Here is an 11,346-nt window from a genome sequence, read left to right as displayed (position 1 = left end):
TAAAAAAAAGGGGCGTAGGTTCAATTGTTAATACAAAGTTGTTTTGTTTCAAAACAAATCCTGTTCCCTTTATTATTTTTGGATAATTTCATTTGAATCTTCTAGCTTATAGGGATTTGGGATTTTTTTTAAATATTACAAAAATAAAATAAAAATGGTAAGCTTTGAATATTATAAATGGACTAATGCAAAATGTCATTTTTTTAAGAACTAAAACCGAGTTAGACCAAACCTAAAAGAAAAAGACTAAAGTTAACTAAACAAACGTGTGAATAAGTTAACTAAATGACTCTAAATATCCACCGTCATTAATGCATATGAAAGAATTTTCAATAAAGTCGATGGAGATGGAACAAATGAAGAAATAGAGAATGGAATAGAGGAAAAAGAAATAAACGTTACTCTAACCACATTGTTTTCTTATTTTATTTTTTTAAAATTTAACTGTTAGTAGAAAGTTATCTTAACTAACCTATAAATAATGGGAGGGAAGATATGAATTTTACTCGATGATTCAAATTTAGTAAATAGATCTAATGGTAGAAATTTAGAGTCGTTCAATTAACATATTCACACATCCGTTCAACTACCGCCTTCCAAAAATTAAATTATCTTTATTTGTCGAGTAAATATTACTTGTGTTCTCTTGGTTGATCAAATGACACTTGGACTCCTTTTAGTTGGATAATATCCCTAACATCATTTATTAGCTAGTAAAGTTATCAAACACCTCCTTTCAAAATTTTCTTTTGTTGTTAAATTCTATTTATACCATCAAATATATTTTTTAAACTCTAACTTACTCTTAATTGAAAATATGTTTTAATTTAAATTTTAAATTACCTTCAATTAGTGTAGTAGTTAAAATCTTAAATTACTTTCAGATAATATTATTGTTAAAACCTAAAATACCATCAATTATTTTAATAGTTAAAACCCTAAATTACAGTCAATTAGTTTTATTATTAAAATTTTAAAATGCTCGTATGTTATATATCTAAATGCTTATTTTTCATTAGAAAAAAAAAGAAATAAATAAAAATAAATTTAATCCTCTTTCTCATTTTTTTTCTCTTAGCGAAATATATGCATATAAATTAAAAGACATAGAGGTATTTGTATGTCTTGGAACAAATTAATTAAAATAGTTTAATGTTTTAACTACTAAGGTAATTAAGGGTATTTTGAAATTTTACAAATAACATTACTTGAAGGTAATTTGAAATTTAAACTAATTTTTTTTTATAATTGATGATGAAAAATTTAAGGAAATAATTGATAAAAAGGAGGTATTTATTGACTTAACGGAGGAAGAAGTGTGATATTTATCTTATTTTTTTGTTTTATGTAATAAATGAATGGTTGGATTTTTTAGGTTCCGATAGAATTAATTAAACCTGAGTAATTTGATCGGATCGGATCTGCCGGTAAGATTTTATACTCGGATTCGGATTGAATTAGTATGACGCGGTTCAAATCCAACCCGGTCGATGCCTGACAGCTAGTACTAACTAATTGAAACTCGTTTAACTAGAAAAAAGGAATTAAAAATTAAAAGAATTACCCTGAATTCGTGAATTACAGTCGCGGTTTACATTATAGACGCTGTGACTTGTATGCTGCGGCAAACCAGTCCGGTGCGGTCTGTGCAAAGTACGAGCTTTAAATAGTCGGAATTGCGTTAAATCGATAAAACGACTCCATCGTTTATTTTTCTGCAGGAATTTTTCATTTCTTAGCAGAGCCATTCCCACGAAGCAGCAGGAAGTGGGCCGAAATTTTTAGGGTTTTCTGGCAATCGATCATGTATCGAAGAGCAGCATCAAGACTTAGGGCTCTTAAGGTCAGTGTGTCAGCTGATTAAAAGTCTTAGTGCAATGTATTTCATCTATTTCTTTCGATCCTTACCAGAAAAGAGAAGTATATTTCTTCTTTCGCTTGATTACAACAGTTTCCTTTTAATAACACAAGAAGTAGATTAATTTGATGTTAATTTCCCCCAAATTGTGTTCCTCGATTCCTTTTTGTTTTTCCGGTTGGTTTTTTATATGTAAATGAATTTTGCGTACTGATATGATCTTACCTCTTCTTTTTTTTTTTTTTTTTTTTTTTTGTGTGTGAGTTTGATGGCATTTATTCTGATGATGTGATTTTTAGTTCAGTGAGCCTTAGTTTTCTTATACAGATCCCGATGGAGCCAGAGGCTATAGATTTAGTGTTGAGGGCATCTAGAGTACTGATGTTTAAATGTAAACCAGAGAGAAAAACTGAATTTACCCGAGGTGGTAGGTAGAATGAGAACATACACACAACGAAGACGTTTTAACTTAGAAGATGTTCTAACTTAGAAGATGTTCGTCCCAAAAAAATTGTAAATTCTGAGGCAGACTATCTGATTCACCTTTCGCTTTTGGGTTTAACATTTATTTTATTCCCCCCCCCCCCCTCGAGAATTCTTTTTAATTTGAGATCAATTATTGCTAGAATGATTTATTTATTGGGATTCTCATGAAATCGGATGATGACATTGTTCTGGTATGGAACTGCACGAATAGGGTCACGGAGTTAATAGGGCAGCAGCCAGGTTCGCAAGTTCAAGCGCTGTAGTCAATAAGACATCCTCTTCTGGTGGTCTCTTCAGTTGGCTCACGGGGGAAAGCTCTAATTCTCTCCCTCCCCTCGACTTCCCTCTCCCAGGTGTCAACTTACCCCCTCCGCTTCCTGACTATGTTGAACCAAGCAAGACTAAGATAACAACCCTACCCAATGGTGTCAGGATTGCTTCAGAAACTTCAACGGTTGATTCTTCCTCTCTTCCCCCCCCCCCGGCCTGGTTTTGTCCATGTGTGGACTAACTGCTGTTGGGTTGATTGGTTGTGCAGAATCCAGCTGCCTCAATTGGTTTGTATGTTGACTGTGGTTCCATTTACGAGACACCCATTTCTCTGGGTGCGACACACTTGCTGGAACGGATGGCCTTCAAGAGCACCACAAACAGGAGTCATTTGCGCATTGTAAGGGAAGTTGAAGCAATTGGAGGTAATGTGACAGCCATGGCATCAAGGGAACAGATGGGGTACACTTTTGATGCCTTGAAGACATATGTTCCTGAAATGGTGGAAGTGCTAATTGACTGTGTGAGGAACCCAGTATTTTTGGATTGGGAGGTCAACGAACAGGTTTAATTCAATGGTTATCTATTTAGTTCATTGAACTTAGTGAACAAGTTTACTCCAGTTGTTATATGAGATGCTGGATCTACTGTTAATGAAGTGCATCTTGTTCTGCTACAGCTGCAAAAAGTGAAATCAGAGATTGCAGACGTTATGAACAATCCCCAGGGCTTGCTTTTGGAGGCAATTCACTCTGCTGGCTATTCTGGTGCACTGGCAAATCCTCTTGTGGCTCCTGAATCTGCATTGAACAGATTGAATAGTTCAATTTTGGAGGAATTCATTGCGGTAAGTTCACAAAAACTGTACCTTTGGTTTGTTGTTGCCATTTTCTTTTTCTCTTCTAGGTACTTAATTTATATGGATATTTCTAGTTGAGTCATGTAGCAGGGAAATATAGTTTTCTTACACGATCTGCCTTCATATACCGCTGCTTATTTGCACACTCAAGGGTGCTGAACATGTTTGCCATTCTATCGAAATGAAGGTCAACCCTGAACCAGGAAAATTCAGCTAGAATGTAGCTTGAACAGAACCAAGTTACGGAAGTCCAAAGAAGTTTCTGTAACTGGTTTAAAAACATTTGGCAAAACAACTCAGATAAGGTCAGAAACTATAGTTACTGCATTATTTTGGTCAGTAGAATGGTTTGTTAACTGTGGTTGAAATCTAGGATAAAAATACTATACTTTTGATAAATCCTACTGCATCTATGGAAACTTCAAACTGGTGCAAAATTGTAGAAAAATTGACAAACAGAACCAGAAGTACCAGAGCTCAGCAATAGTGAACCAGAATTTGTAAAAGTTATTGAATGCATTTTGACAGCATGGATCTAGTATTAATAGTAGTAGCAGGTTCTGAAGCTAATAGCATGTGCAGGCTGATATCTGATAGAGAGAACAAGTCTGAAAACAGAATTTCAGCAAGAATGTATCAGTTTTAGTGGACCAAACTGGAACGATCTAGCAGAACATTGAATAGCAAACTGAACTAATTGGAAAGAATACAAATAAAGTAGCTAGGACGTAGCCACGTAGGTATCTGACCTGATTTCAGCTGACAGAAGTGGTACGTATAGGTTTCTTTCGGGGGGCTTTTTGGGGGTGGGTGGGGTTGGGTTGATGGTGACTATGGTTTAGACTGGCCATTTCAAATCTAATGGGCCACCTAGCAAAGAAACCTAGTGCTGCCTTCAAATGCCCATATAGTTTACATACGTAAACATTGATGGATGAGTGGATGAGTTTGTTTATTTTTTCCTGACTGCTTGCTTTGAGACTTTCAGGAGAATTATACTGCTCCCCGGATGGTACTTGTAGCATCTGGAGTTGAACATGAGGAACTATTGTCTGTTGCAGAGCCTCTTCTATCTGACCTTCCCAATGTCCCTCGTCCTGAGGTGCCAAAATCTGTGTATGTTGGAGGTGATTATCGCTGTCAAGCTGATTCAGAGGTTCGTGTTATGAGAATTTGATCTCTATTTTTTATCGTCATTTTTTCTTTCTGAGTTCCACCTGAATTTGTTTTTGGTGCTTCTGATAAGTTCCTTATTCTTTCTGTCTGTTCAGAAAACACATGTTGCCCTTGCTTTCGAATTCCCTGGTGGCTGGCATAAGGAGAAGGAGGCTATGACATTGACTGTGCTTCAGGTTTGATATTTTTCCTCTTTGCATCTGGAAGTGCTTAATTTGGCTTGGGTTGGTTTTTCATGTTTGTTTATTAGGGTGGGATTGCGGGCAGCCCTAGACTGATGCTTATGTGGTCTCTTTATTTTCTCCTTGAAGTTAATATGATTTCTTTTTTTTTTTTTAATTTTTTTCCCTACAGATGCTTATGGGAGGAGGTGGCTCTTTCTCTGCTGGGGGACCTGGAAAAGGGATGTATTCGCGGCTATGTGAGTTGCCATGCACTTGTTTTGTTACGGCAGTCATTTCTGTGTATTGGATAACAAAAAAGATTCAGTAAGATTGGCATCATAGGCTCATAGCAACTTACAGATGGAAATCAGCATTAGGAAGATAAGCTTACCATACTAAACATGAAGACTGAGATCCCCAGTTTGGATAACTGAATTTGGCCTCTAGAAATGAGAAGTTAGTTTTGGCAAGACGAATGGCCTCCATCAGGACCACTATTCCTAGGAAACAAAACTGCTACTGGCGCTAAATTTTCCTTGGGTTGCAACTTCTGAGTCTGATACTTTTTGCTGTTTTTCAACCATATGATGAAACTCAAGTTTTCTACACCTTAAATGAGCACCCTTTCTCCTTGCTAAACATTAATCAATAGTATTTTCCCATCTGCTTATGGAATGTATTATTACCGTGAGGAATTCAGTGTCCCATAGACATCCTTACGTTGGGTTTTGTGGTCTCTTTTGTGATGACAACTATTGAATGAAAGCAAGCTCTTTTTCATTTTATGACCAACTCCATTATCAATTTGGATTTTCTCGGGTGTTTCTGGATTTTTACAAGCAACAAAAAGCGCATTACAATCTTGACCTGGCAATCACCCTCGTTTGTATAGCAGATCGGTTGGTTCAAATTCATCGACCAATGAAGCCTGATACAATGGTAATGGAATGACAACTTGCAGTGCTGTTCCATCTATTCTAGAATTCATTGATTCTGTTGATGGCAGCGGATTTTGGTTTGTGACAGTGGTTCTAGACAACGTCTGTTTTCTTTTTAGGAGGGAGAGGGGGGGGGGTTTCTTCTTGCTCAATTTTCCTCTTCAGACATTCAACTTCTTTCTGAGTTAATGGGGCCTCATTTCTTGAAGTCTTCTTTAAATGTCAAATTATTGAATGGAAATACACAGATTCTCAAAGTAGCTAAGTAATTCTACTACATGCATGCACATACAAATTTTTGGAATACTGATCATTGATTTCCAGCACACACATGAACAAACTTATACTCTGACCTCACCAGGCACTTGGCCTTCTCTGCGGGAGATTGCTCTCCCCCGGGGGTTTGGGTTCGCCACTGACCCTACCCGCTTTATCGATCCAATGGTCCATTCCTGAAGAAAGATGAAAGTCATTGAATGTGGCTATGCAATTAGATGACTAGCCACATTCTACATCTCAGTTGGGATTCAAACCCTGTGCTTAAACATGAAGGGTAATCTAGTTGATTATTGCGCGTAAATGAATTGTTGCCTGATCTTAATCTTAATGTGAACAGATCTCCGTGTCCTGAATGAATATCAACAAATTCAGTCATTTTCTGCATTTAACAGCGTCTACGATAATACTGGCATCTTTGGGATTCATGCTACAACAGTAAGTGACATTTATCTCTTCATCTATTTTGGTGCATGGATATCAGAAAATTTTGTACAAATTATACTTAAATCTTTAACTTTAATTTTCCATGTATTCATTTATATTTTACTTGACTACTGAGCAACTAAATTCTTAAGTTTGAACTTGGGGGAATAGCTTATGCTGACTCAGAGCAACTCTCATGACATTCCTTTATCCTTCCTGGGTTCACCTCGCATCAATCTCAACGTCCTCATCTCTGCAACACCTAATTTATCTGATGCTGCTTCTTAATTGCCCAACATTTCATCCCATACATCATACCGAGCTAATGATTGTCCTATAGAGTTTTCCTTTATAGGAAAATCTGTGGTTCACGTGAATTCTGCAATACAGCTAGACTTTATATATAGGATCCATAGGTCCAATCAGCAATATTGTTTTCCTAATTTTTTTTGTCTGGTCTCCAAAACCTTGCTTTATAAGAAGTCTTCGCCAGTCTGTGGAAATGTGTGCCATAACCCAGTATACATTATTATATTATTAAATTTTTGTGATTAGATATTTCTCAGTATGTTCCGTTAAAACCAAAAAAAATTGGCTAGCTGTTAATGTCATCTCTGCTTATTGATGTTCCATAGTGAATTCCTGATTAATTGTGGAAATCAATATAAGAAAAGTATCAAGTTTTTAATTTTTGCCCTTAAAAATGCCTTCAATTGTTGTGTTGAGAGAGGGTTTAAAGATGGTCAATCTGCATAGGCTTGATGGTTCCCATTTCAGTTCAAAGCTTTTAACCATTATAATCTGAAGGAGAGAAGCACCCATGTGTCTGCTGTCTTTTCAGAATGTAGATTCTGAATTCTTTTTGCTTTAGGGTAGATGTTGAGATTGACTTTTTTTTTTTGGGTTTTTTTTTTTTTGGGGGGGGGGGGGGGGGGGGGTCTAGGATACTACTACAGAGACAGTGTACCTTGTAGATGACTTGTAATGATATGAATTTGTGGTTTCATTGAACTGCTGTTTTCATGTGCAAATTATCTGCCAACTATGTTATATTTGATACTTTTGGAGGAGTGATAGAACAGTAAATTTGACCAACCAATCAAAATGCTTCTCAGCATCTCCTCAGGTGCACATGCAATTTAGATTAGCATGTGCCTCCCGGTTGGAAATGTCTTTCCTTTATGGATGCGCCATTTGATTGTCTTAGATAATTTTCGAATGCTAATTTCATCTTTCTGGTTTTAGGGCTCTGATTTTATATCAAAAGCTGTTGATTTAGCAGCAAGTGAACTTCTTGCAGTTGCAACACCTGGTCAAGGTTGGTTGTTGAGCCTTTTTGTTTGCAGCTGTTGTTTCTTGGAGACTAAACATTTGTGAGTGCTTCATCTGACATTATGTTTTCTTGTCTAATAGTTGACGAGATACAGCTGGCGCGTGCCAAAGCAACTACAAAATCTGCAGTTTTGATGAACCTAGAATCCAGAGTATGTAGTTAGTTGCTTTGCTGAAAGCATGCATATGTTTATCTATATCATCCATGTGAAGCATGCCATTTACTTGCACCTTCTTGTTTATGTAGAGTGTTGCATCAGAAGATATAGGACGACAGATTTTGACGTATGGCGAGAGGTATACAGCCTTGGACAATTGCCAATCGTACTTACTGAAATAATTTCCTGGTGCATTCTGCGCTTTCTCTTCTTTCTGTGTATCTTTCTTGTTACCTACAAAACATAGCTGAATAGTTGTACGTGTATTGGCGCCATTAAAACTCTTGCAACTTTTTACGAGGCTTAATGAAGACTGGTATGAACGCTGAGCAGGGTATCCAAAAATTACTGGAAATTATTAGCAACATATTATGGTGGGAATTTAGGTCTGATGAAAACGGTGGCACCATGTCTTGGATTTCACCAGAAAGATTTAACAACGCACCATGCATTATGTGCACTAGAAAGATTATAATTTTTTATCCTCCTAAAGAATTATTAGATATCTTTCATGATTTTTTTTTTTAATCTTTGCAGGAAACCCGTAGAGTATTTCTTGAAGGCTGTGGATGATGTTACTTTGAAGGATATTACCTCCATAGCCCAGAAGGTTATCTCCTCACCGCTCACAATGGCATCATGGGGAGATGGTAACTGCATTTTGCTCATATTGGTGACTATTTTTTCTTGGTTTGGTTTTGTATCTGTTTGTGATTGTTTTTTCTTTTGGCAGTCATAAATGTTCCGAGCTACGATTCTGTGAGCAGAAAGTTCCATGCTAAGTAGGCCCTGTAACAGATCCAGCCAGGTTAATAACTGGCTTCATCATCATTTGCAATTTTGGAGGCATCTTTTTACCTTTTTGATGTATCAGTTGGAAATAAAAAGGAAAAAGAACGCAAAAAAAGGAAAATTCATAGGGAATATAAACATAATTCCCTTTTAGGATCAATAAGATTGATGGTCCTGTGCAGTAGCTTTGATTCTCAATGTTTCATTCGATTTGCCCATAGTTGGTCTGTGATGGGTCTTATCCAGACTCAAATGGGTGGAAAATTCTTTTCTATATTACAATGGTGTAACCCTTAACCTATTGTTAATGGAATATATTGCATATTTTCAGAGAAGCTATAATTGGTGTTGGAATAAATTTTTTTTTTGGTGGGTGGGGGTGTAGAAATTTAATGAGGAGCTTTGCAGTTCTTTTACTCTATTACACATCTGCTTACCTCTGAAGAATGATTGGCTGTCATCGTTACTTTTACGCTGTTTCTTTCTGTTTTCTGATTTTCCTGTTCTGGTCTTGCCTTTCCAAACATACATGTTTTGCTCCCCAGACTTCGTTGAATAATTTCTGTAGGTGTCTGAAGATGAATTCCAGTATACTGTATTATGTTCCATCCATATTATGACACACTGTTATGTTATCTCACATACCACATTGATGAGATATGACTCAGTGGTCAAGGTGTATTTAACCTCTTATCTACCCTTCCCTAAAAAAATTGAGTTGGGATGCTCTACTTGTCAGGTCCAGGTCGGTGCTCTCCTTACACCTCTCCACCGCGTATTAGGAGGAAGGTCTACCTCTGCTCTCCTTGAGTATTGCCAAACATAGGATCTTTCCACTGTTCATCTCTCTTGTAAGTTGTAATACTATTCAGAACTTACCTTCTGCAGAATTTTCTGGCGTGCCTTATACTGAAAGTATAACTGTATGGTCTGGACAACTTGAATCCTGACCCATAAAAGCCCGAAGAAGGCTGGACTGATTTTTTCAATCCTGATGATGGGCTAGGGTTAAATGCAAATCCTATGTTGGGGGTGTGATGGTTGAGGCCTTTGCCTAGCTAATTGCTCAATCTGATCCTAAACCTTAATATGACTTTTTTTTTTTTTTCCCGTGATTTTTCTCTTTAGCCCTGTGGTTGTTGGAGGAGTTTCTATAATTCATAATGATAAGATGTATTTTATTTTATTTTATTTATTATTTTTTTTTGAGGGGTACAAGGTGCTTTTTATATAAAGGGGATGGGGGATGGTGCTTTTTATATGTTGTCCATAAGAGTCGAATTCTTGACCTATGGTCAAGAGGTGTTGGTCTTACCAATTGAGCAATCCAAACAATATCCATGAAATTATTATGATCAATAAGACTAATCAAGGCCTAGTGTGGATTGATAAGTAAAAGTTTGTGCTCTTTCACACTATTTCACTACACATCAGGAAGAGAGGGGGGGGGTTTATTTTTGAGTTCTGAAAAATTAATGAGCAAATTACTTGGCACTAGGTATCTTTGGGGGCAAAACTCTTGATCACCTAGGTTCGAATCCCCTCTAATCCTGTTTCTTGCATTGGATAGTTGTGTGCTCTTTGCCTTGTGCACGAGTGCTATCGGCTTCTGTGGACCATAGTAGGCCTTTGGTGGGGCTCTGCTAACGGGGCTAGTGCTTGCGCTAATAGCGCACATGGCTAATGCTTGCATAGGTCACACTCGATAAAAAGTCCGAATATTGCGTAACGGGGAGCTAGATCGCCGCTACTGCATCCCCTCTTTTTTTTTGCACAAAAAAAAAAAAATCTTGACCATCTATTATTGTTTCATAAATTAAATGGCACTCACATGTAAATTACAAGTTATCCACTGTTAACTTTGTTGTTTAAATAGAGTATAAATTATCAAAATTGTTATTTTTATTTAAAACATTTTAAAATGATCAATCTATCCCCATTTTAATTCTCTCATAGCTAACCCTTAAATGATCCAATCTTCTACCTACACAGTTCACCGGACCACCACTACCAAGAACCACACCAACCCTCTCCTGGTTCTACGTGATGCTCAGGTTAGAAGACACACTGTACGGATTAGCAAGGTTTAAAGTATCGGTATCGAGTATCGTATCGGTCAGATGATTTTAAGAGACGTATCGTACTGTATCGAGTCTTGTATTGCTTTGGCTAATATATTTTAGTGTAATTCAATAGAGAGACATATCGAGATGTATCGTATCGGTCGCTTGAGACAAATATGGATACGTATTGGCTAGTATCGTATGGTATCGTGGGATACTTTAAACCTTGCGGATGAGTACATACTTAGATAAGGTTAAATTAAAGGCACACAAAAGGATGATTTGTTCCTTACGCTTTTATATGTTTTCATTTTTGTGCTACAAGTTCTAAGGAATTGTAAATTTTAACCCTTTAATTCAATGTGGGAAAATGAATTGTTGTTAACTTCCCATCCCTTCCAAAATTCTAAATCGCTAAAGGGCACCTCTCTCATCCAATATGGGGTGCATTAAATCACGGTAGGTTGCCCATAAAAGGAGGGAAATGACTGTCGGAGAAAGAGAATTTTAATTATTAAAATTAAAACAGACAACTGTCTCAACGTCAA

The 11,346-nt window shown here is 36.8% G+C and overlaps 1 protein-coding gene across 2 annotated transcripts; it reads left to right on the top strand.

The window, feature by feature from the left end:
- Positions 1-1,626: 1,626 nt before the first annotated feature.
- LOC149020128 (mitochondrial-processing peptidase subunit alpha-like) lies at positions 1,627-9,856 on the top strand. Of its 2 annotated transcripts, XM_089148212.1 has the most exons (14): positions 1,627-1,843; positions 2,556-2,798; positions 2,883-3,179; positions 3,294-3,461; positions 4,462-4,629; positions 4,745-4,825; positions 5,004-5,070; positions 6,368-6,465; positions 7,699-7,771; positions 7,867-7,937; positions 8,033-8,082; positions 8,481-8,593; positions 8,677-8,751; positions 9,475-9,856. In XM_089148212.1, exons 1-13 carry the CDS (start codon positions 1,805-1,807, stop codon positions 8,727-8,729), a joined length of 1,521 nt encoding a protein of 506 aa, XP_089004338.1. In that variant the 5' UTR covers positions 1,627-1,804; the 3' UTR covers positions 8,730-8,751; positions 9,475-9,856. The 2 variants fall into 2 exon arrangements, with proteins under 2 accessions (XP_089004338.1, XP_089004337.1); XM_089148211.1 differs by lacking the exon at positions 9,475-9,856 and having other exon boundaries at positions 8,677-9,414.
- Positions 9,857-11,346: the final 1,490 nt, after the last annotated feature.

The sequence above is a fragment of the Hakea prostrata genome, chromosome 3 (assembly GCF_041222555.1).
Source record: "Hakea prostrata isolate BN-2017 chromosome 3, UWA_Hpros_2, whole genome shotgun sequence".
In the NCBI taxonomy this organism is placed as follows: domain Eukaryota; kingdom Viridiplantae; phylum Streptophyta; class Magnoliopsida; order Proteales; family Proteaceae; genus Hakea; species Hakea prostrata.
This window is presented reverse-complemented; position numbering and strand designations above follow the sequence as displayed.